At 34.3% G+C, this 26,566-nt stretch overlaps 2 protein-coding genes across 2 annotated transcripts in view; one reads left to right on the top strand and one right to left on the bottom strand.

Annotated features, from left to right (window-relative positions):
* IMMP2L (IMP2 inner mitochondrial membrane peptidase-like (S. cerevisiae)) overlaps nucleotides 1–26,566 on the top strand; it is a 472,429-nt gene that overhangs the window by 183,256 nt on the left and 262,607 nt on the right. The window lies entirely within an intron of this gene.
* The window catches only part of LRRN3 (leucine rich repeat neuronal 3), a 34,034-nt gene continuing 14,415 nt past the window's right edge, over nucleotides 6,948–26,566 (bottom strand). The window contains exon 2 of the mRNA XM_009880867.1: nucleotides 6,948–9,919. Coding sequence (XP_009879169.1) covers nucleotides 7,442–9,568 — 2,127 coding nt within the window. The 5' untranslated portion in view covers nucleotides 9,569–9,919 and the 3' untranslated portion in view covers nucleotides 6,948–7,441. The remainder of the gene's footprint in view (nucleotides 9,920–26,566) is intronic.

The following is a 26,566-nucleotide window of genomic DNA, read 5'->3' as shown; positions in this document are numbered from 1 at the left end:
AAGGACCCACAGGGAACATGGAAGGAAGAGGAACAGAACATTTGCATCAAGGCAAAGAAAAGGGAAAAAAAAGTCTAAAAATAATTGAAGTGGAGAGACAAAAAAAAAAAAAAGCAAGTGAGAAGTAGAAAAAAAAAAGCAAGTAAAAGCATTTTTTAGCTGCCAGAGGAATTTCGCTTGTAGTTTTCAGCTTCGTTTGGAGGGAAAAATGACTTAATAAAAGATTCAGTTGCTCTGAAGACTGTTGATTTATAGTCTTGAATGTTTTTGTGGGATGAGCATTATACTTGAATGTCTTTGTGGGATGAGCTTTAGAAAGAATCAAACCTTTTCCAATGGAACTTTTTAAAATCTGAAATTGTTGGTTCAATGGATATCAAATGTTCTCCAAGAATGTCAACATTTTATATCAGCATTTCATTTCAGGTTTTTTATTAATTCATGTTGTGTAAATACCTGTATTTTTTTCTGTCACAGTAATTTGGCAAATGAAAACAGAAGGTTTTCTTCCTAAATGTCTAAAGAAATTGCATAAAATCATTTTAATTTTCCAAAACCTCTGGAACTTTCTCACCTTCCCCCTGCCCCTTTATTTCTAAATAGGAATGAGCTTCATTAGCTGTAAAATAACATTGCAGATAAAAATCAGTTCCCATCAAATAGCTAATTTTCTTTGCAATATAATGGAATTTCTTTTAGCATGTTATTGTTCTTTCATAGTTATTTTCCTAAACATAAGCATCGAGTTCTTTTTTGATGCCCTGGGATACCAGAGATATACAGACAGGGTTGACAAGACCTACGTGAGATAGGACATGTGTCCTTTGGAGCAACAACTGAAAGTCAGGAGGGATGCACTGAAAAGCTTTCAAAATGAAACTGAATATGGTTGTTTCATTCGTGTTTTGTAGCTCTGACAATTGATCATAATATCTTAAGCAGCCAAAGACAAAAGCGATTTGTCCATTATTTGAAAAAAATAGTCCAGATTAATGATTATTTTCATCTTCCTTTTAAAGTTGACTTCTTTAAAGTTCAGTCTACCTCATTTTTTAATATTGAAAATGGGAAGGCACGTCAATATAATGGAGCTCTATATCTCTCTGAAAATACTGTATTCAATTAGGTAGATGTACACTACTTTTATTTAAAGGTTTTCTTGAGTGTTCAAAATAACAAGTCTTTTAAACATGTTGTCTGATTGGCTTAACCTTGTATCTCTTTTTGAAAACCCTGGCTATAGAAATAAAACACTACTTCATGTAATCAGAACAATAACATAACCATAGTCAGTCATGTATCATAGGGTCAGTTTTCATTATTCATTACTAGTTCTACCATATATTTACACCATTTACAAATGATGCTTGTACATTTTGTCTCAGAATACTAAAGTGCAGCTAATCATGGACAGAGTTTAGTCTAATACATTATATTATTTTCACACTGTCCTGTAACAGAAACATTGAAGAGGACTCAACTCCTTCAGAATTTTTTATTGGACCTGAAGTGAGTAGCTCAGTTCTCAGTTTCAAAGCACAGTTCTCACTAGATGGGTTATGGTCATGTATTTTAACATTCCAGTCATACAAATCTTGCCAAGTTTCAGTAATATCTCAAATTGAATCTATACATATATGTGAGTAATTGCAATTGCAATTATCTTGTTTAATATCCATCTTCTAGAGTTGTCATATGGGTAAATGAAGTTTGATTGTGGTTTTTTTTTTTTCAATCTTCACAAACTTTGGCATCTCGGTTAATTTTTGATCTGAGTATCTTGATTTTACGTTTACTGAGTGTTTAGATAATCTTTCTCTTGTTTTGATAATCCTTCTCTCTCTCTATTGTAGCTTAGCATTTTCCCTGAGTATCTATTTAGCCTTTTCCTAAGAAGATTGGTTCCAATTATTTCCAATGGTATTAAACTGGAAGCTATTCAAATTACACATTTGATATATCAATCAACTGACCTACCAAAACAATTGGTCAACCAATATTCCAGAAAGATGCTTTTTTTTTTTTCCCCCTACCTAGCAGTATTCCAACATCTTTCTACTGTTGCTCGAGGGACCCAAAGGTGTTCTAAAAAGATCATTTGTATCTATTGCTTCCCCAACAATTTTATTCAGGATGTCTTTCTGTAAGCTGTATTGTGATGAAGTCTTAATGGTCTTCAGGAGGCAACACCAGTAATTTTTTACTCTGAACTTACCTCTACAAAAACTGCATGCAATTGTTAAGCTGTTTCCAAGCCCATTTTCTCATCTTTAGCATGAGGTGAACTGTTAATCTTGGTTTGTTTCTAGAGGTTTCTGTTCAATGGGTATCTTCTCTATTCCATTTAACTATATCATTCAAAATCATAGACTCATTGAAACGTAGAAGGGTTTAGGTTGGAAGGGACTTTGAAGATCATCGAGTTCCAACCCCCCACCATGGGCAGGGACACCTCCCACTAGACCAGGTTGGTCAAAGCCCTATCCAGCCTGGCCTTGAACACCTCCAGGGATGGAGCTTCCACAACTTCCCTGGGCAACCTGTTCCAGTGCCTCACCACCCTCAGAGTGAAAAATTTCTTCCTAATATCTAATGTAAGTCTACTCTCTTCCAGTTTGAAGCCCATACCCCTTGTGCTATTACTACATGCACTTGTAAAAAGTTCCTCCCCAACTTTCTTCTAGCCCCCCTTTAGGTACAGGAAGGCCGCTATAAGGTCTCCCCGGAACCTTCTCTTCTCCATACTGAACAACGCCAACTCTCTCAGCCTGTCTATGGAGGAGAGGTGCTCCAGCCCTCTGATCATCTTTGTGCCTTCTGTAGTTTTCATACTGAACTTTACATACTTACTGTACATTTTCTGCTATGTAAAGTTTCTTGTCTTGTCAGTGCCACACTTCCACTCTGGTTTTACTCCATTCAGTTCATTAGTAAGAACTGCTTTCTGAAGTCTAACAGAGTGGTACTTCTCAATTTTTTCTTTCTAAAACCTCAATTCTTCTGGTACTGTCTAGTATGTAACCTTATCTTCTAGACTATATAGGCACCTTTTTCTGAAATATCTCTTCTGCTTTCAGATAACAAATAATATTTTATAAGATTATTGTTGATCATTGTGTCTCTTCTATTACTGGCCAGCAAAAGATGGAGGAAAGAATCCCTATTTCTTTTTTAAGTTATCTGGAGGTCACTGCTTAAGGTTATGCAGGCAGAATGAATTTTATTAGTGAATTTTGGAAATGGAAATTTCCTTTTAGGATGTAAATCAACATTTATTCTGTGCTCTTTTATCTAAGTTTTTTAGCTACTATTTGGAGTTATGTTTTCACATCATTGTAGCTAAACCAGAAACTTAAATGCGCATATGTAAGTTAACATTTGTCTGTGTTAGCTGATGGAATATTGGAATTAATTTTTGTAAATGTTTTACCAAGAAGTAAATGCTTAATCTTTTTGTGAATAGAACACAACCTTTCAGTCTAGTAGCTAATAGAAAGAAGTAAGGTAACTGAATTAAAAAATTGAATTAAAAAGTCTTTTCAATCTTATGTTTTGGGTATTGCCTAGCCAGACACTTCAAACACTCGTGTTTGCCTTCTTTCTTTCACTAGTAGCATATTTCAGAATGAGGTTTGCTGTCAAATGGCAAGAAAAAGTTAATCTATGTCTGAGCTACTGTTTTCTGGTTTGAATAATCAGTAAGTACTTCTTTTAATGCATTGGATTCCTGAGAGAAAACTATTAAATAATTGGAAACAAAGGTGTGTAACAATGCTTTTCTGTTTCTGAGGAAATTAAGTATAGCTTGTTGTCAGTTCCTACCTCCATTAAAGAGCGTAAACATCCTAATTAATAAAAGACAGAAAAACTTTTCCCTATGCCTTGTGTGGAAAAAACAACCTTCCCATAAAATGAAGAGATTATTAAAAAGTATACTATACTGCTATTAGGAAGTCATTCCTGCACTTTTTTAACAGATTCTACTTTGCTGAAAAACTTGTTGTTAGATTTTTTTTGGCATATATCTGTGAAGTGATGTAAGTTAAATATACACTAAGCTATTAAAGCTAAAAGGTGGATTTATTACTTCCTAAGGACCGTCAGGTTTACAGAGTAGTTTATCTGTGGAAGGAACAGCTATCCATTTTTACACACAGCTACACAAGAATCCCACTGCTCACCTGTAGCTTCTGTGGGGATTTTAACATGAAGAATGTCTTTGGTCATGGAGTAATAATGAATTCTTTTGGAGATTTTTTAGGCTAATATCATGGAGATGTTTCTGTGTAGATGTTAAAGATGTTATGTTTCTATGGATAGTAGGTGGTTCACAGTACTGCAATTGAAAACATTGCCATGTGTAAGAATATCTTTTTAAAGTTTTAATCTAAATCTGCAAGCATTTCTTTCTCCAGATCCTTTGGTAAGAGTGAGAACTCTTTGAAGGGATATCCCTGTTCTCGTTATTGCAGTTATATTCCTTCTATGTACCCCATCAGTTAAGCACTCTTACCAAATCACAAACGTTTTATTCTATGAATCTATGAATCACTAAAAATTCCATGATCTTGTAACCTGTTCTATTGACACCATTCACCCTGTTCTTATGGAAATTTTCCTAGTATTTCTTAAAGTTTCACTTTTGGGTGATAGCAGTGAAGACACATTTGCACAAATGAAGAATATTACTCAATGGTGGTTAGTTACAGAAGATGTATTTTGTTAGTGTGCTGAAAGCAAAAGCTCAGCATATTGTTTCAGAGAAAGGAAGGTATAAAGTTGTAAAATCACTTAACGTCACATGAGAGGAGGATTGCAAAGCTACTTTAAGAAAATGCAATTATATTTCTTTTTGAGGGGATATAAAGGTAATTTACATTTAGCAATCAGCAACAGGATAACCCATTTCTTCTTAAAATGTAAAGTGTATTTTCATTTGATATCAGTATAAAGTGTAGAATAATTAAAATATTTCTGAGATATATCTAGTTACATTTCCGCTCTCAAAAGTTTAGTATGAAAATTTTTCTATATAAAAATGCATTTTATCTATCAAGAAAACCTTCTAATGAGATATTTAAATAAAGTAAATAAAGCCTGTACTTATTCCGTGAGGGGAAAAAGTCTTATCAGTGCTCCCCATTAGACTTGTATTCGTGTGCTCTTTTATAACATTGCGCAGAGATGTTTTTGCCTGAAAAAAAAAGTAGATTCTCATTTCTAAGCTCTGAGAGTTGTAAGTTCTGAACGTAGCTTGATTCCAAAGATAAACATACGAGATACACCTACAAGATCTTGCTGACAAGTACAATCGCTGCCTGGTGATGGGGCCCATTTGAGCTACGGCAGCGCTGTCCATGGTCCTGAAACCGGCCATGCCCTCGCAGCATTTCTCTGCTCAATTTCAATTCGCCTTTATGTGCGATAGCGCTTCATCAGGTTTGTAAACTTCCTTCTTCAGTGAAACTGAATATCCTCTCTCTGAATATCCTAAGTTTTGGTAGTTTAAAATTATTATCAGGTTACTCTTTCTGCCTTTAACAACTTTGAAAATTACCTTTACATAATTTAAAAATCCTGGGATTTAACTAGAAAAGGACATCTTTAACATGAAAGCAAGTTATTCATTAGTACTTGGTAAAATTAAACTATTTTCCATGATATAAATGTTTATAGACCAATAATATTTTGAAACTATGCAGCCAACTATAAATAAGTGAAAAAGTTCATGTCTAAATACAAGAAATAACTCTTCTGTCAATGTTCAAACACAGAAGTAAATTTCCTTCTTCTGCCTACAAAAATTGTCAGTGATTCCACAGAAACGTTTACTTCAACTAAATCTAGAAAGATAAAATGGATGTTATTACAAAGTTTAAAAAATGTTAAAGTCTACTAAAGACTTAGAAGAAATATTTATTATTTTTACTTTGTAATTCAAGCTACCTGTGCATTCTGTGAATATTTACTTCCTTAAGCACGATATTCAGAGATAATAAGGTTTTTTTCTTCATTCTTGCTATTTTTTTTCATATATATGAACCAAAGTAAAACAAAAATTTTGCTGTTGCTTTCTTTGTCGGGAGCTACCATGTCTTTTCATCAGGCATTATAATGGTCAGATGTCTTTTCTCTACTGGGCTTAGGAGTAGTCACTTTTTCCATCCTAACAGAATTCGGTTTAGCTTGTAGCATTCTGATCTGCAGCTTCTCGTGCACATTTGCTGCTTCTGGGCCCAGTCCTACTCCCATGAGAACTTTAGCTTCAATATGTGTAGTCAGGTATTTATTGTTCTCTTTTCATTTTGTTTCAGTTCATTTCTACTAATAATGTTTCTGTCAGTCATTTATTGTTATTGTTACATTGTGAAAGCTGAGGAGGCTTATAAACTAGTCAGTTGTTGTTATTGTCGAAGAGAAGTATGCAGGTCCAGAAAGAAAACCTTAATATCATTTAAACTGTTCAAGCTATCTGAGTTCCCTGTATGGCCACCCTAAAGTTTAGACATTAATCATAGCTAAATTACCCTTTTGACTGAATACAAAGTATCGGATTGATATTACCTGAATCTAAACATGGCATTAAGCTTTCAGGCTTCTGGGAAAATACTAAAGCAGCTCAAAACTTGCTGTTATCAGTCGCTAACAATCTGTTTCCCTGTCAGACTTATGTCTCCTTCCTGCCCTTCTCTCTTCTTCCTCCCACAATAAGCAACGTGTAAAATACGGTTATTATTATGGGTAAATATTTTATAAAAATATTTATTGTGTGTTTTATTGCAGTTATACAGCCTAAACCCAGCAAAAATATCCTATGTGCTCAGACTGGCATTTTAACAGGAGAATATGTAAGGACATATTTTATCAGATGTTAGAATGAGTTTGTTTATTGTCAGACAAGAGCTCCCAGACTGTTGGTTTTTTTTAGAAACAAACAAGCCAAAAACTGTTTTGATTTTAATCAAAAATGTATTTTCCTCATAAAAAAAATTCACATACTCACTGTGTCTACTCTACAGAATCTGTCCATTTCATTACACCATGTGTCAATCCTAGTATATCTGTTCACTGCAAAAACTCGTGGCTAGTGTGTGTAATACAGCACAGGAGGAGGTATTGCTCAGTTCCACTACTTTTATATAATAATTAAAAAAAAATGCAGAAAATGTTCTTGGCTACTTGTACTGTATTCCAGACTTAAAAGTCCCATGAAAGTTCCAGAAAATGAAGGTAATTGTATTTGGTTGGTAGAATACCCTTAGAAGCCAGTTGGTTAAAATTCTTCTCTTATGCTGAGTCAGCACATATTCCCATTTGTCGGCAGCAGCAAAGTTCAGGCATCCAGTTCCTAAAATAAATACTTTTTCTTGTTGCCTTTTTATTCAGCACAAATGCAGTCATGTGCTTTTTATTTCAGAATTTAAGTGATATACGGACATATTTATGACATGTTGGTTGGTACACCTATTACAGTTGCTTTTACTTCCATTGCTGTGCTTTTTCCTTTGCCTGTGTCCCAAAGACTGATTAGAGGAGGGTAAAGCTCATTGAGTGAAAAGGATTGTTTCTTCAGGTAATTCTTTAGATAGCTGTGTCCAACGTCATAGTTCATCTCTCGTGAGATACAGCTGTAGAGATATATCACAGAGATGATTCCCAAAAGAACACCAAGGCAGGCAAGGAATCCCATTATGTTGTTCTTTTCATAGCCTTTCATTGCCAGGTCCAGTCCTTTTGTGGTTACGTTGACACATTCTTTCTTATTCTGTGAATAGATAGTGGGAATATCTATACAAATTTTGTATTCAGTTGATGGATTTAGATGTGTAAGATTATATACCTTTATATCAGATGGTATTCGAGCGCTCTGTGCAGCCTGAGAGTTTTCAGCTTTCAGAAAGGCTGTCCATCTGACACTGGACTTCAGAATTTTAGAATTTGCTTTCCATGAAACCAAAACGGAATTAGATTTTATATCTTTTATTTTAATATTCAAAGATCCATTGCTGTCCTGAGTGAAAGAGCCATCCACCTTAATCATGACTGATTTTAGGTCTGCCCCAACTAAATTCGTTGCTATACATGTGTATAAGCCACTTTCTTTTTGTGTTACATCACTTATGTCTAATGTTCCTTCAGAATGAATGTAGTATTTGTTAGAAACAGTATTAGGCAAAAGTTTGTGTCCTGATGGTGTTATCCAGTAGATTTCAGGTTCTGGTTCTGCTGTTGCTCTGCAGTGTAAGGAAATATGGCTGCCAGTTTTTAAATCCAGAGTAGATGGAAAACTTTCAGGAGCTATCAGGGGGAGACAGATTTCCATCATTTCCCGGAAATGTATGTGTCTCACATTCTGGCCTTGGAATTCAGGAGGATCCACGCAAAACAGGGACTCTGGCTCCATGAAGCGAATGTTTGTTTTATTCATGTTAATCCAGCGGATTACGCAATCACATCTAATGGGATTGCTGTGTATACTAACTTCTTTGAGGTTAGGCAAGGATTCTATTGTGCTGCGGTACAGGGCACTCAGCGCGTTGCTGTTGAGCATGAGGGATTCCAGCTTGGGAAGTCTGTAGAATGCATTTGGATGAATGTATGATAATCTGGGGTTATTGGTAGCTTCTATTTTTCTTAAATCTGGCAAATTATCAACAGCAAGACTATCTATAGAAATCAGTTCAGGCATGTTATTAATTCCTAACTCTTTTAGGTGCAGCATATTGCTAAAATCTCCTCGTCGTATTCTGTTAATGGGATTCTTATTTAGATCCAGAAATTTGAGATTTGTAGCCTTTTGAAGAGCAATATGGGGCACTCTGACGAATCTGTTGTCATAAAAGGAGATGCTTTCTAAATTGTCAAGACCAACCAAAGCATTATCTGGTATTTCAGTGAGATTTATGCCTGCTAAAACTAGGCTGCGCAGATTAATGAGAGGCTTAAAGTTCATATCTTCGATTCTCATTATCGGGTTTTCTCCAATCATGAGAATTTCAAGATTCGGAGTAGCTTCAAACCACTTCCTGTTGATCATTTGCAAACCGTTTGAATTGAGATGTAGTCTGAGAAGATTATTGAGGCCTATGAAAGCTCCCGGTGCAATCACAGAAAGCAGGTTATGATTAATATAAAGCTCTTGTAAATTGTGCAGTCCAGAGAGACATTCTTCAGGGAGTTCAGTAAGTTTGTTTTCCTCAAGGTACACTGAAAGCAACTGCGGTATCTTTCTAAGATTAATACTGGTCACCGAGGATAAATTGTTCTGAGATAAATCTAGACCAGTTAAATTCACTGGGAAATCTACTGAATGTTCAATTTTTGCAATATTATTAGTCTGTAGAAGTAGAACCTGTGTGTCGGCAGGCAGTCTGGCTGGAAAATTAAAAAGGCCTAAATCATTACAGTCCACTGTTGGAGCCTCCATATACACAGACCTGGGGGTGAACCATGGTCTGATCTCACATATACATGACTCCGGGCAGTCCGCTTTTTTTTCTACAGCTTGTACTAGTGCAGTGATAACCAGGCCAAGTAGAAAATGAATTTTGAGTTGCATGTCCTTCATCTTAGCTCAAATGTTCAGGAAAGTAACAGACCCTTTAGTATTCCACAATTATAGTTTTGGAATTCAGTACGACCTGCTCAATTGATAATACACACACTTGCATTTGTCAAATGATGGTCGCGAAGGACTTTCTTCCTGAGGATAAATGACAAATTTGTAACCAACTTGTCCAGTAGTAAAAGGCATTTTGTGGAAATGAAGGTCACTCTGTCCTTGATGACATAAAATTGATAAGCTTTGTGGAGATGAAGTATGTATAGATGGTCATAGGAGATTAAGCAATTCATTTATTTAGTAGTATTAACTTCAAATCCCATGATTGATTAGTGTTTGCAGGAATGACAGGATGACCTAAAATATAAGAAGAGGAAATAATTAGTATAAGAAACTCTAAAGTCATAAATTAATTTAGCCATCTTTTGCTCTCTAATGTTAATTATTGCAAGTAAGAAAAGAAAATTACTGTGGTGCCTAGAGTATTGTAGCAGTGTCCAGATAGCATAAATGAAGTTAATATAGTAATATATCTTTAGACTTGTAGCTTGTCATACATCCAGTGGAGCATTGCTCTACAGAAAGATGAGGATCCACAAAGTATAAAGAAAAATATATGAGTGAGATTTTTCTACATATTTTATGCTCCTTTAAAAGATTTTCTTTTTTATTTCAGTTATCACTAGAAGCAGACTGAGTTCTGTTGGCTTTGAAAATGTAAACACTGAGCAAAATCCTACAGAGCATAAATATTTAACTTCTGAACATGAAGTTTATAAATATAAAGAACATAATTTATGTGTAATCAAAGGAAAACGGAATTGTTGGATTAATACACATTCATAATGACGACATCCTTAGGTAAGCTTGTGAGATATTTATACATAAATATACAAAATTGATAATCCACAGGTTTTACCATTTTCTAATTCTTTTTGTAGCTGCTGTTTAGGAAGAAAACTTGTGTTTTTCTTTAAAGCAATAATTAGAAAGAAATATGTATCTTATAATAAATAGCTTGTCATCTTGGCAAATTCAGGCTAATTACTGGCTTGCTTACTTTGGCTTCAATAACTTCAATTGTGAGGAATGATAGTAACAGAAAAGTGTCTTTAGAGTGATAAGAAGGAAAAAATAATCTACACTAGCAATTGCTTCTTTGGTCTGGAGCTCTGCAAGAATCTGAAATTTGCTATGAAGTTGCAGATTGTCTTCATGGTCCAAATTATAGTAAAGACTGAATGTGTCCTTTTTTTTTTGGTATGTACTTGCTTTTTCTGGGGAAAAAATCCTACTGTGAGTGTACGTTGTTTTCCAAGCCATATAATTCAGAAGTACACATTAACTGCTTCATTTGCTTCAGGATATATACTTTGTACTAACTTTAAATGGACTTTGTCTCAGGACTGTCATATGATACAAATTTATGCCCTTTCTCCCCTTGCCTCTAGTGTTAAAATTCATAGTGACATTGTTTACAAACTATAAGATAAGATCAACATTTCATGACTTTGATATATAACTTTTGAGGTGTTGCATGTGTAGATAGACAGAATGACAAAAGTCAAGCGTCAAGGATTTGGATTTTAGGTTTCTGTTCCAGGCCCAGGAAGGTTGGGCATGTTGACAATGTAGATATTCAGTATCAGCTCAGAGGAAAGGTGTCGTGACATAAGCATCAGGCCAATTTGAAGTACATTTGGCGAGTCTTTGAGGCTGCTGTTTGTGTTATGTACATTTAAGGGCATTTAATATTTTATTTTAACATGTAAGTGTATTAATAAAGTGAACAGACAACGTGTGAGATAAACATACAGAAAACATTCTGCTGTTTTGAGGATTAATAATATGTTTTTATGCAAATGGACCAGTTTATACTGAAATGCAAATATATGCTGACTGAAATAGTAAAAATGTAATCTGTTCCTTTGTTCTGGGAAATGAGATTAACTTGAGGCTTGCAGAAAAATAAAAGTTTGCACTGGACAATTAATGCCTATAACTTGCTCTTAATTTTGCCTCCAGGAGGCAAGGCGATACACCTATATGGAGTACTGTCCCATTCACTAAAGATCTTGGTAGAAATCATTCTATCCCAAATGCACAGATGTAATTTACTATATAGGGAGAAAAGCGGATGGCCGTGTGGGGGAGGGGGGAAATTTTTGAGTCAGGTTCTTGATGCGCTTTCTAAAGCACGTGTCCCATTGACTTCTGGAATTTTTATTGGATTGTATGTTAAAAATGTATCTGTAAATGTGGCAAATACAATATGTAGGCTTCTAATAGTTGAAAGGTCTTTGAAAATCTTAGCTGAATAGTAAATTAATTGAGGTTCAACAAACTGCTATTGTAGCTATCAAATCTCAGCATTTTGATCCCACTAGGATGCTCAGGGACTTCTGCTCAATAGAGATACTGGGAAAGTATTCTGGGGACATATAACGACAGAGCTGACCTGGTTTTCTTTTCCTCCCTGGAAATTTGCTATTGGCCACTGTGAAAAATAGGATGTGGACCAAGATGTGTGTCCCAGGTACCTGAGAGGCTGTACCAGTTCAAGCACGTAAACTACTACATTTTTGTATATGTGGAACCACCATCCTCCTGGATTTGAGTTTATACTCCTCCTGAAATTATACTTAAGCTTCTATGGGATTCTCAAACCAAAAACAAAGGCACCAGTGGATATTTTCATGTCATATATATTAGAGTGGGCAGCAAAAAAAGAAGAGGTTGGAGATCCAGGTTGAAATTCTTCTTCTTTATGATTTAATCTGATGTCTTTTCTCCTTCTGGTGAATGCTTCAGCTAATAAGCCACCAGCTCAAGCTCATATGGTGTTCTAGCATAAATCTTTCTTATTTCTCCAGTTAAAGTGCTTCTGCCTTGTATAAAATATTCACTGGGGTTGAGTGCCTTGAATAACAGATTGTAGAATAATTTTCACACGCTTTCCCAGTCTGCACAGTCATCGTTTCAAAATACATTGTTTCACTTCAGAAAGATTTTTGGTTTAAATAATGCCATATCTGTGTATTATTTTACATGAAAATTATTTGGTATTAACTGTCTTTCAAAGTGTGGAATAAAAGCATGTTTCTGGAATAGTACGGACATCCATGGTGGCTTATGAGATCACAGAATGATAGAATAGAATATCTCAGGTTGGAGGACACCCATAAGGATTGTCGAGTCCAACTCCCTGTTCCTCGCAGGATAACCTAAAACAAAATCATATGACTGAGTAGACATCATATGACACAGTACGCAAAAAAGTGAAGTAGTGAAATGCACAGCAAAAATTGTGTGGAATCATTTGAGTGGCAAAATATTTTTGTTAGTCTTTTTGTTTATAATAGCATTATTGTGTGACTCTGATACACAATGTTGACAGAGAAGGTAAGAAAACAGGTATTACTGATAGTCAAGTTTTCTGGTTCCACTTCAAGAGATGAAAACCCAAAATCAAGTTATGCAGTATGACTTTGCTTATGCCAACTGGTGGTATTGATTATGTGTGTATGTCTGTGTGTATGTAATTAATTTCTAACCTTGAGATGTGTGTAAACCATTTTGAACTGAGAAGTGAGCTGCAGTTTACAGTAACAAAATAAACTTTGTGTAAATTTATATCTTGCACTCAACACTATAAACTGTAATTTAAGTTCAATTTCCTTGAAGAATGTAGCATCACGGAGATAAATGTTTGCATTGGAAAATAAACATTTAACTTTGTGATACTTTGAACTTTAGGAATGCATTGATTCCCTTTCTTCATTAATGTACTGATAATAGTAAGTATGTACTGATAACACTAAATAAAGATTAAATTGAAATACTCTTAGTAACAATGACTTTCAGAATTCTTATTAATGGGTTCCAGTGCTTTAAAGCTAAGTGCTTTGTACCATCTGGAGTTTTATGTGAAAGTTTTGCATTTCAAATGTCCAGTTTTAAAGGTACTAATAAGAAGGATAAAGAGAACCTGAAGGTTATTTGTCCTGTTCCTTTAAGTTGTATTTAAAGTATCTGAGATTTACATACACAGAGGTTTCTGTGCAAAGGTAGATATTTTCTTTAAAAAAAAAAAGTTAATTCAGATAGTGTCAGCATTACCTGTTAAACAAAAATACTATTTTTATCATGTGCATGGGATTTGGTGACCTCTCATGATTTTTGATGTGATGCAAGTGATTCTTAAAACTTGTACCTACTGTGGTGCACAATAGAAAAGCTTATAGAGATGAGGCTCAGCAGAAGATTGTCGCCAGTAAGCTGAGCTGTGGGATAAGTATTTTCACGCAAGCAGCAGCAGGAGCTGTTTTAGAGTCTTTGATGTGATTCTTTACCTAGCTACATTTATAAATCTTTATATGCACTCTGATTGTACATATATTTCCTCATCCAGATAAAATGGTACAGTTTGCTTCCTAATGTCTAAAAAGTCTAAATAGAGTCTGCATCTAAAAAGTTAGTATTATTAGTAATGATATTCAGTATTTTTATTATTGTTTTCCTGTACTAGAACTTCTGTCCTAAAGCTGTTTAAATCTTTGTGGATGGATTATTTAATTTCTTCTGGCAATCTATCCCTATTGCAATCCATACTTACTATCTTACTAAATATGGTGTGCCTCTTGCTTTTAAGGTATTATCTCTTGCTTTCAGAAAAATGCACCCTGATGTGTGTGACTTTTTGCAGCCTAATTATCTCTTGTGTAGGCAATGATTGGTATGTCTTAATTAGGTTTGTTTCATTTACTGCTATTGACAGCTGGAGCCTCGGTTTACAAGAGGGTATCACCATTATTTGAGCTGGAAAAGACGTACAGTGAATGAATAAACTGAGCAACGTTTCTTATCACTGGAGCAACAGACAGCTAAGAACCAAGTCAGAGTGGGCAGAAAGGAAAAGAAACACGTCAGGTTTTGGCAATCTTTCTTTTCCACTTCAGCAGTTAGAGAGACAGTGATAAAATCTAAAAATGCAGCAGCTACACTGCAATGTGCCCTGCTGGCAATAAGGCAAACAGTTCACTTCACAAGGACCAATTTAGAGGTGGCAAGCATTTTGAAAACACAGCTGTTCATACAAAGCTACCTTTCAAACACATCAACTGGAAGAGCCACTTCTCAATTCTTGTCATTATAACCACTTTGAGCAGTTCTAGGGACAGAAATCTGAAAATGTCACTAACCAAAAATCAGGCATGGGACGCTTCGTACCTCACCTGATTGTAGTTACAGCACATAGTTTGGTTTTGTTGGTTTGGTTTTTTTTTTTTTCATTTGTTTTTTACGTGTTACTTGTCAAATATACAGACTTAAGTTTGAGCATTTAGTTTCTTTCTGATCATTTTATAAGACAATTCTTCCTTCTTTGTTGTATCATCAAAATAAAAAAAAACCCTGTCCTTGGAGAATTTTTTATTACAGTACAATTGATAGAAAGATGCAACAACTTATTTATTTGACTTATTTCAAGAATTGTCACAAGAATCTATTGGTTTTTTTTTTTTTTCTCTATAAAAATGTAACTAGGTTGTTTTTGTTGAAATATGTACAGGAAGTTTGTTGCTGAGGCAGGAGTACAAGTTTAGCTTAAAGCACAAAAAGATAATATAATAGATTTTCATAACATAACCAGTCTTGAAACAAAATATTTCTGGAAGTAAGGTCTACTAGCTGGTCCGATACAGTTGCTGAAAATTATATAGGCTTTGTAAAAATGGAAAGAATTTCTGCCAGTATATGTAGTCTTGCTTTCATTCCACTCTCTGGAGCAAAGAGTTTAATGCAGAATCCTGTTTCTCTTTAGAAATACAAATTAAAAATTTGCTATAATATGTTTTTACTGTTTTCTATTCTTACATATAGCTACCTTATAGTCTCAAATAAAAACATGAAAGAGGATTTTTGGAAATGAGTATGTTTCTGACAATCTCAATTCTGAGGTGTTCAACTTGGACTGCTGATAACATCAGATGACCATTGAATTTAAGAGTCTTAGGTTGAAAACCTCGAAAATGAGTATCTGAGATATATGGACATTTTTGAAAAAAAATGATTAGGGCTTCCTGTTGGGATGTTGACTAATTTTGGCAGTCTACTTTACTTTCTTTCTAATGATTGATTTTTAGAACTTCAGGCTGGCCCTGAGAAGCAGTAAGTGCAAGATGTAAAGGAAATGACAAAGCTACTTGTATTTAACCCTAGAAGCAATTTGCAGTGTCTGACTAATTATTTCAGCATATGTGTTTATATTTGTTTTGTGAACTTGTTACATCTCCTTTTCACTTTTTTCCTTACTTGGAATAAATTTGCCTGAGGGAAAGCCACAAGCTTAAAATGTTTAATAGGACTGTAAAACAGGACAAATCCTCGCACCTTAGACCATTACAATATAAGAATGACACAATTTTATACATCATTAAATATCCATGGTCATCATGCTTTGAGGTCACTTTAATTTACAAATAAAGATAGATTCAAAAAACCATTACGATAAGCTAGATTTACATGAGATTCACCTTTTCTCTTTCACTAATTGAGTCTGGTCTACTGTCCTATCTTAATGCAATTTAGCAGATACCAGAGGAATTATCACTATGTACAATTAAATGAGAACTTACTGCATTTCTATTTCTTGTATCAATCAAAAATTACATTACAGTATGCTGGAAAAAAAATGCAATATACTAAATCTTAAAGCTTTGAAAATACAGTATTTAAAATAGATGTGATGAAAACAAAAAAGTAAAATGGAAGCCAAAGTAATATTTACACATGGTATGTGATAATTTATTGCATATGCTATTTTAGAATAGCTTTTCAATGGACTTCAATGAAAATTTGGTAAAACCTTCTTTTAAAAATGGGAGGATGGAAAATATATAGCACTTGTTTCCTAACCTATTTTAAACTGGATTACCATGACTGACCATGAAAGAGCCGATAACTGTGGGACCACCTGCATGTAAAGTAAGGTGTTTGTCAGTCATAATCACAGCGCTTAACAGAAGTAGTATATAATTTTGTTATTATTATTAACTTGGTGGCAGCAGTAGCATTGTGCATTGGAGCCATAGTGGCGGAGAAGGACCACACCATCTTGTGTGCTAACTTGCTGCAAAAAAAACCTGTGAGCTTTACTCCACGGATCTTGAGATTTAAATACAAGAAGAGGGATAACTGGTGATTCAGACAGGACAAGATAAAAAAAAGAAGTCGCTATGAAAATCTTTCAATATCCTCAGGTTTATTCTTTTTTTCTAACTGTAGTCTACTATCATGATCCTGGATTACTTTTCCAGGCTTGATTTTAGATTTTCTGTCTGTAGATCTCTCTCTCATATGCTTTTAAATTTTAATCCCACACTCTCTAGCCATTGAATACATCTGACTTTTTCACAAATGTCATAGCAAAAGAAGACGAGAAGTTTGTTTGGTGATACTTAAAAAAGGAGTTAATAATGTCATTAATTACAGTTACCTCATTTTTTTACTTCTCTTAGTATGAAGTGCATAAAATAATTTTTAGATATTCTTTTTGAATGAGCAGGGATGTTAGAAAATTATATTTAAATGAGAAGAGGATGAATTTCAGTGGGAGTTGCACGTTTCTTTACCATTTGTGTTCTAATCTGCCATTTATGTTCTAATTTCTAATATGGCGTTCCAAATCCTCTTGCAATATTTTTCATGTGTGGCAGTTAGACTACATGTAGTAATTTTATATACTTGAATTAATTGTAAAAGAAACTTTGAAAAGAATCTGAACTGATTTCATATTTTATTTCTTCTTCGTAAATCAGATATTGGATGTACAATTCTGATATTTTTATCTAAAAAATTAACTCATTGCTAGTATTACTTGTTTTGATTTTTTTCTTAAAGAATAACTGCACATATTTTTTTTCTAGTTGTCAGAGAAAATGGCAAGGATTAAATGTTAAAAATAAAGTTTCAAAGTACTTAGATCTTTGGTATCCTTGTCATAGTTATTAACTTTAGAAAAGTTTCACCGTGTGACTTATTTATCATTGCCATTAGCAAGCAATTATGTAAAAAACAAACAAAAAAATTGCTGTAAATTGGGAAAGTAATGTGTTAGTTTAATTTCGATTTATTCGTACATGTTCAACTTCTTTTTGACAGTTGTCATGTTAGTAGTGGAGAAGCACATATTGGCAGTTACCTAGGCACATAGTTGGCAAGAGAGCAGTCACGTTCTGGATGTGGGTGAATGTACCCAGTTACCAGATGCTTCAAGCAGATGGCCAGAACTAAAGATGAGTGAGACCAGTTTTGGCTTCATTTTCTAGAAAGCCACCATACTGATTCTGGGGGTCTGCACTACATTTGACTGGTAAAGAAGCCTAGCCAAAATCCAGCAGAGCTATTGTCAAAATCTACATTTTGTGGTGGTTTTGTTTTTTTTTTTTCTTTGTGGTTCTTGAAATTTAATTATTAAATATGCCTAAAACATAGAAATAAGTGTGTTTGGGTAGTTGTAATAAAGACAGCAAAAGACAGTGGCTGCACTTAGCACATAATATTTTCCTTGGGAATTTTTTGATTTATCATAGAAAAAAGCTCACTGTAATAATAGCATAATAATAAACATGATAATTTTAGGAGTTACAATTTCTACTCTATAGTTTTTTCAATAACAAAGATTTTGGCTTGAAAGACCTAAATTCAATTAAATCATCAGTCTGTAATGGCAGACTCCTAATGTTTAGTGAGTTCACCTTTTAGTTTTTGGTATATTTGTGATTTGTTTTGGGAAATGGTCATGTCAAGGTAAATGCCCTTATAACAATAGAAAAATAATAATTTCCAGTGTGCACTGTATTAATTATCAACTATAATAATCTAAAGATATAAAAGGGCTTAATGCAGGAACATCCTGCTACAATCCCAGCCAGTACTCCCCATTCAGTGGGTAGTCCAGCCCAAACCACAAGAACTTGATGTATACTTATGACTTACTACATGGAACGTGATTTAAGATCCATGAAGGGAAAAAGTTTATTGCTTGTCATTATAGTAAGCAGAAATTCCTTACTAAAAAAGAGAAAGTATTTATTTTTGAGGTGCCAGGAGTGGATAATATTTTCTATATCATGAATTTTCCTAGCAAATTAGGCTGAACTACTTTAACTTTATAATTGTGAATATATTGGGTGCTTACTTCCATTCTGAGCCACCTGGGGAATCAGGTTCACAATGTATTGTTCAACAGAAATGGATAATTTTTTTTTAATCTTGCTTGAGGCAGTGTAGAGAAATGGATTGATGAAAAAACAATTTCAGGATGCAAAAACTGATAATGCATAAACCAGAATATTATTGTAAAGATTAGGAAATAGAAGTTCTGTTTTCTGCTGTGTTTTATATCAGTTGGAGTGATTTATACATACTGATAAATTACCAGCTCATAGAGATACTGTCATTTCTGATTGCAGAAAGTATTTTGATTCGTATTTAGTTTTAATTACAGTTTTTGCTCAGCTGAGCATCTCATTAATAACATTACATATTAAGGTTTTTTATATGATTTGCAAAACTAATGTTATTTTCAGACCTGAAATTATTGCTTTTTCTGCTTTTATGACCCATTCGTCAGCTCTAACCCACACTATAGGATTACCATGGTTCATTTATTATTTCCCCAGAAGTGAATACATTAAAATGCGGATCTTATTTTCTCTGTATGACTTGCTTTTTCAAATAAGACCGCTAGAAAGAGGGTAAATACAAGATAAATAAATAGCAACACTTATAGTTAAGTACAGTGTCCCTTCTGCTGTGTGTGGCACTACAGCTAAATAATCATATTGTTCCTGGAACAGTAACTGAAGTGTTTTTCTTTTTCTTTTGAAATTGGGAATTTATATAAACCATTGTATCTCTCCAGTGTGGATAGATTCATAGCCAGCTCCCCACTCCATTTTTTCCCAATGTACAGTCCTTCTAGTGTTTCCTATTATTTAATTATTTATTTTTTTTATTTTGTCTAAAGTGAAAAATTCACTCAATTCCTTAATGTTAGATTGTTTGGCTCATTAGCATGTCACTGAACAGGATTACTTCGATTATAAAACTCACATGATACAGCCACACCTTGATTTTTTTATTTCTTTCTTAGGTGTCCAGCATCTGTCATCCTTTTACATCACCTTTCTTCATTTTGGATGCCAAATGTGACTGCAATGTTAAAATTAACGTTCTGATCTCCCAGAGAGTTTTGACCAGTATTTACTGTTCAAGTATTCAAGTCAATTAACCAGATTGTGATCACTCTACTCAAAGCTTTTGCTAGATTTTCCTTGACAAGCATAAGTTCTCTTGCATTTTTTTTTTTTGTGATTCCTACTTATGATTCAAAGACCAGGCATAGATATCTGCTGTAAGTGCATATGTAAAGACACGTAGGAACACTACCTCACCTATTACGATAAGAATGTTAGAGATGCACAAATGTGTTTGTGCAATGAAATGCATCTTGCTATGGGAAAATGGCTCTACAAACTGAACAAAAGATAAGTTTGATTTAAGATACTGCAAAGATCCTATTAGTGGTGATTATGGAATGATAGAATTAACAGGTTTGTTCCACACTGGTGTTGAAGTGGGATAGATGAACCATTTCAAATTGTTCTTCCTGTTTGTCCTTCCAAAGATGGATTAGGCATAATTTTGTAATAATAATAATGTTAAGTCGAAGCATTTTTTTATTGTAAGACATTTATTTTTAAGTCTGACTTCAGCCTTTCTGCTTTCAGACAATGGCATGGTTCTCTTTTACAGCAGTAAAACAACTTAAATAAGTAAAGAAAGATAGATATTTCAATAGTGTGACATTTCAATAGTATGAAATGACAAACTATGCTTTCAGGGTCTAGTAGTGATTTCTGCTTCAAATTTGGAAGACATCAGAAGGAATATCAGAATTAAGGAGAAAGGCAGGGTATGCTTGCTTACTCATAGGAGGACCACTGGCACTAGAATGCCAAAAAACATTAGTTTTGTTTATCAGCTACAAGTGAGGACTCTCATGAAACACTGTGTATCGTTCTGGTCACTCGGGTTCAGTAAAATAAATTGGAATAAGGGCAGAATCAGTATGAGGAAAAAGATAATAAATCTTTGTGAAAGGAAACTAGGACAAAACTACTGCTTCCTCTGTAAAACAATTTTAGATTTGTTGACAACAGAGGAGAAATAGCTGTTAGTTGTTTGTACAAATATTAAATACAGTGATATATCCTTTACAGGTAGATGAGGAGTGATTATATATGCTGAAAAACCTGGAGTTGTTTCTCTACATGTATGTACATGATAATTCTAAGAAAACATGTCAACTAAGAAGGGCCATATGAAGATTTAATAGCAAAAATGTTCTTCCAGTTCTTAAAAATATTCTCAGAAATTGTTCCATTGTATTGCTGCTGGTCTTAACTGAATAAATACACTGTTCTCCCCAGTTAACTAGGATTATGTATAGAAACTAACTAGAAGTAACAGAAAATATATCCTAACATGTATGGAAAATAACTAGGAGTGTGTCTGGAAAAAACGTAACAGGCAAACATAAATGGAAGAACATTTTGTGTCCTATGTAAGTGCTTATGAAGCATTTGAAGAAAATAAGGAGATTTCTGGATACATGTCATAAGATCTAGAGTACATCCCATGAAGTAACAGAAGAAAGTAGAAAGAGAAGGGTAGAATGATGTCTTTTTTTTTTCTTTTTTTTTTTTCTGAGGGATATGGATATTTCAATAACCTCCTCAGAAATTGTTCTTGGGGATTTAGAATTTTCCACTATTCTCCACAAGGAACAAAAGCAGTTGGGATACCAAAGTTGCCTGAGTTTCTTTAAAGTCATGCATGTAGTTTGCGATATTTAAAGCTATACATGTTGCGGTAGTTCAGAGAACAAAAGTACACATATACCATGGGAGAGTTTAAAGCAGAGGACACAGATTAACTTTCTGACATTTGGAAGGGTTGATTTACCTCTTAACTGGTCCTTCCTCAGCTAGTATGTTAAAACCAGGCACTGTCTCAAGAGCATTTTATCCACCATCTCAAAAAAGAGATTCAGGTGACAAGGTGATTCTCTAAAAATGTAAGGAGGTCTACTTGCTTGTGTGTAATAGGTAGTGCAGATATTTTTCAAGACCAATAGCCAATTCACTTGATAGAGTTATGTGATGCAATAAGCAAACCAATACCAATAAATGTTCATTGGGGATTGATTTGGTTAACCACAATTTAAACAGGTAAACGAGGATAACTTAGCTGTGGTGTGTGGCTTTTTCTACCAGTTCTTATAAATGTGAACTGAATATGTAGTTTAAGTTCTCTTGTAGTATAATTATCCTTCCTTCAGGCAATGGTTGTCACCTTGTTCAATATTACAATGATGGAAGTTATAAACCACCTGTCTGTCTCCTTGCAAATGACTCTCTGTCCTCTGTTAACGAGCATGGAAATGTCACTTTAAATTGCTTTAACATTCTTAATACAAAGAAAACAAAGCATGGAAAGCATTTGAAGTTCAAAATCCATACCAGTTATTAAGCTTGTGTTAGTATGCTTTAAACTGCCCTTATCATGGTATCCTATTGCATGGGGGAAATGCAAATTTTGAAAGTAAATCCAGATTTAACATTTATCATTTGGAACAGGAGTGCAGAACACGAGCGTTCTAACTCCTACATTTTCAAATTCTGACTAATCAGGTTCAGTTTCCGCTACTGGTTGTGGAGAACGATCATGATGGATTCCTGAAATTCCAATTCTGAAGTGCCATCCAGTAACTTTCAGTTGGTTAAAGGTTGAGATTATTCTGGAATTAAATGAATAGACAAAGCAAGACATCTGAAAGGCTGAGAACTTGAAAAGTCCTGAAAACATTTCCCTGAAGGTGGTAGAATGCTCTTTTCTGTCTCCTGTCATTCACGAGAGATAATGTGAGCCACATCCAGGGAAGGTGAAGGAGCATTTGAAAGTTATAGAAGTAAAGAGTAAAAGTAAAGAAATAAACTGTAGTAGAAGTTATGCGGTGAAATAACTTTGTTTGGCAGTCCTTCAGGAGCAGGTTTTTAGGATTGATCAAGACTTGCATTACAAGCAGTAAGGAAAATACCCTAAAGGCCATAAAAATGTTTGGCTTGAAAATTGGGTTTCAGTTTCCTTATGTTTCCCATGTTGCTGCTAAACATTAGAATTGAATGATAATTGATAAGTTATCATCTTGTGGAGTTGCTTTTTTCCTACCAATAATTATTCTTCAAGGGTCAACTTTTAAAACATTTAAAACATTTTTACTTAGTTAATAAAAGCCTATCTTGGAACAAAATACTGAAGAATTATTGAGATGAGTTACCTTTACAGTCAGGATGTCTAAATACCTTTTAATGTCCTTGTGGTTCAAAGAGTCATACGAACACAGAAAACCAATATTCACTACTCTAATGTTTTAGCGAAAGATGGAGAATCTACTGCAGGTGGAGACACAGATATTTAGTTACACAAAAACTAGCATTACCTTGAAAGAAATAAAAATGGAAGACTGCAGTTACATATTGATGAAGATAAAGCGAAGCTTGGTGTTCCTTTGAAAATTGTCATGTAGTGATCTGCACCAGTCCAAAAAGGTTTCACAACAGGTTGAGCAGGCTGTGTTATTAGTAACCTGGTATATTACCAAACCCTTTTTTGTCAAGGAAATTCCTGCTTTGAAATGGATTTTTGTTTTGTTTAGAGTTAACAGATCTTTTGAATGTATCTCCAGCCAGATTGTGCATCCTTTTCCTTATAATGGCTATCCAGGATGACGATTTAATAAATAAGCTGGTATGAAGGATGTTTTGAGTACAGGCAATGCTCCCGTTTGCAGATCAAGTAGTTAACTATTAACTATGCTCAGCTGATAAGCACTCATAATTGTTTTTTCTTAGGCTGAATAATCTCATTTTAATACTGTGTACCTGCCAATCTGATAACCTGGGAAGTGTTAAGGTGAAGGAGTCTTGATGAGTGTCATTTGTTCCTCTTCCTGGTCTTCCAAGCTATTTTCAGGGGTTTAATTCTTTCAGGAATTGCTGTACTGTGTCAGAGAAGTAAGAATTCCGTTCTTTTAAAACGGAAAGGCTCCCAAATACTTATTCCCTATATATGAACTCAATTTCTAGAACTTTTAAGGAGAGAGAGGCAACACTTCTCTCCTCTGAACTAGCTATAGAAAGTAAAAGAACCTTACATCCCACTAACTATTTTTGGTGAATGGGAAGGTTTGTTTTATTTTGCTTTACTGTATAGGTAAAATAGTAGATTATATACAAATGTAATACTTGAAGTCAAATGGAAAGATAAATCTGCACATTCTAGTGAAAAAAATCTTTCCACTTCATTTTCTTAATTGTACAATAGCATATTTTTCAAGCTGTTATTAAGGTTTGAAATGATTAGCCTTCATTAGTTTGGTAATTAGTTTAGGCAGATTGTTTTGGAACAGGCTCATTCCTATCATACTGCTACTGAGTCTATCATATTTTTGTTACAAAAGTCACTCTCAAAGAATTTTTCACCATGGCTTTAATGGCTTTCTCTTTTAAAAATAACAATAGCTAAGAAGCATGAAACAAAATTTGTTTCACTGGAAAAAATCCTTAATTCCAGAGGCTACACATGCTAGTTTGATATTTTAATGTTCAGAAGTGTTAGGCTGCATGTTGCAGGGTTAGATGGATTTTACAAATAGGTATCAGACAAATACAGGTAATTATTTGGCTCTATCAGGCAACATACCTTTAAAGCAACAATTATAATACAGTCTTTATGAAATATCCTTTTTTATGTTCAAAATTATTATCATCAGATTTCAGTGACTTCTGTCTGATGTGACAATATTAATCGGGGCACTGACACTTGCTGCAATATCAAATCTATTTCTTCATAAAACAGTTGTTGTCAGCAGAGTTAAAAAAAAAAAGTTGCAGAGACTGACCAGAGGGAAGGAGGATACAGATAGAGTATTGTGCAGTTTGAACATGTGTTAGAATCCAGCTGAGATTAATTGTGGTCTCATTTAATTTTGTGACTGAAAAATATTCGAAATACCTATTGATTGGAAATCAACCTAAAGTAGCTCCATACATATCTCCTGGCCTTGCATGTCCTGATTTGGGGGGTGCTGATATGGAGCATTCAGTCTCCCTGCCACTCAGCTTCAGAGTTTAAAAGAAAAGTATTTGGTAAGAAAAGTTGTCAAACTATCAGCATGACTATGATTTTTCTTTTTTCTTTTCTTTTCTTTTTTTTTTTTTTTTTAAATTTGGTGATCTCAGTTGCAGCTTAGCTTTGTAAAATAGCTGTGGAATTACAAGGAATTTGTTAGCTTCCTCCTTGATGGCTAGAATTCTGAGCACAATTTAAAGCAATAACATTCAGAATAAATCAACATTTTAATTTATTATAAAGTTGTAGGTAGAAAGAGTTGTAGCAGTTTTTGTCTGCTAGAGGCAGACAGGAGAGAGTAAGATGAGGGGAAAGAGAAAGGTTTTTTTTTTCTTTGTTTTTTTTTTTTTTCTATTTTGTCATTCTTTTTGGAAATTAACTGAGTCGGAAGTAAAACTGAACTGATGTTAACTTAATTCTACTTCTGCTCTACTCAGCACTTCTCAGAGAAAAAAAAAATAATTTCATTGCTTGGTCCTTTGAGGGCTTTTTGTTGCTCAGGCTAAGGCTATCTGTCTTACGGCTGTTTGGGGATCCGTGTGCTAAGAATTAGACTTCTCAGTCCTTTCTAGGCTCAAAAGAGACAAGTGAAACCAGCAATTACCATGCCATCAGCCTGCTACAAGAGTTCAGCTTTTATCACATGTAATCTGAAAGATCACAAATTCTAGCCTAAGCTCCATGTCTCTTTGGGTTACCAATGTTTCCTACTTTTTGCAGTGTCCTGTCATATGTATTAGATTTCACTTACCAGATTCCAGATTACAGAATTTAACTGCATGTTCTTTTTAATACTTTGAGGGTTTTTTTGCATTCAAGCAATTTGAATAAATACAATAATTCATATTTGTTGTTTGATATTCTGACTTTACTGTTGACTCTGTGTAATACTTTCTGTTGGAGCTACTTACTAAGTGAATGACTCATTTTTCATAAACTATTGCTCATGAACTTTGTTGAATCCAAACCAGAATTTGCTTTGCAGCTGAACAATAGATCCAAAATTCATTTTGCACAGCATTTTGTGTGAACACAGATTTATTCATACAAACAAATTTGAAAAGCAAAAAGAGGATGCAAATATTGTCCTGAAATATCATTCAGAATTTCTCAGTAACCTTTGCAAATAGTTTTTGCATTTTTTCCCAGGTTTATCTTCCTATGTTATAGACGTAAGTTCTAAAAATACTAGAAATACTTTCAGAAACACTTGTAAACTATTTCCTGAATTCTTATATGCAAGGAACTTGAACAGAATGGTCCGGTGCACGGTGTTTTTTTTTCGGCTGAGAGATTCTTTTTATGCCACTTAGAAAAGTCTATTAATTCCTAAGGGCTCAATTGTGTCTGGTTAGGCATAGATTATAGAATACTGTGGTGATGAGCTCCATTTTCTAAGATAACCACATGGACCTAGAGTGCCTCTGGAGCTTAGACTTGTACAGAGTCACAAAAAACTTATCTTTGTAAGATAACCATATTGGCCTAGAATGCCTCTGGCTGTGGAAATGGTGGATTTGAGGACAAGAAGTTGAATATGGGGTTCTCAAATCTCATTAATGATATGAAAAGCAAAAATCATCACAAGCGACTCTTTTCCAGATAAGCAGTAAGATTTCTGACTGCTCCTTCCTCTCTGCCTGCTGACAGAGATCTAGTCACAATCAGGTTAGGTTTGCATCAGTTTGCTCCTGTTGTTAAAAATAAAAACGAAATTTTATTAAACCAAAACATATCATAATAAAG

The sequence above is a fragment of the Charadrius vociferus genome, unplaced genomic scaffold, assembly GCF_000708025.1.
Source record: "Charadrius vociferus isolate BGI_N301 unplaced genomic scaffold, ASM70802v2 scaffold52, whole genome shotgun sequence".
In the NCBI taxonomy this organism is placed as follows: Eukaryota; Metazoa; Chordata; class Aves; order Charadriiformes; family Charadriidae; genus Charadrius; species Charadrius vociferus.
This window is presented reverse-complemented; position numbering and strand designations above follow the sequence as displayed.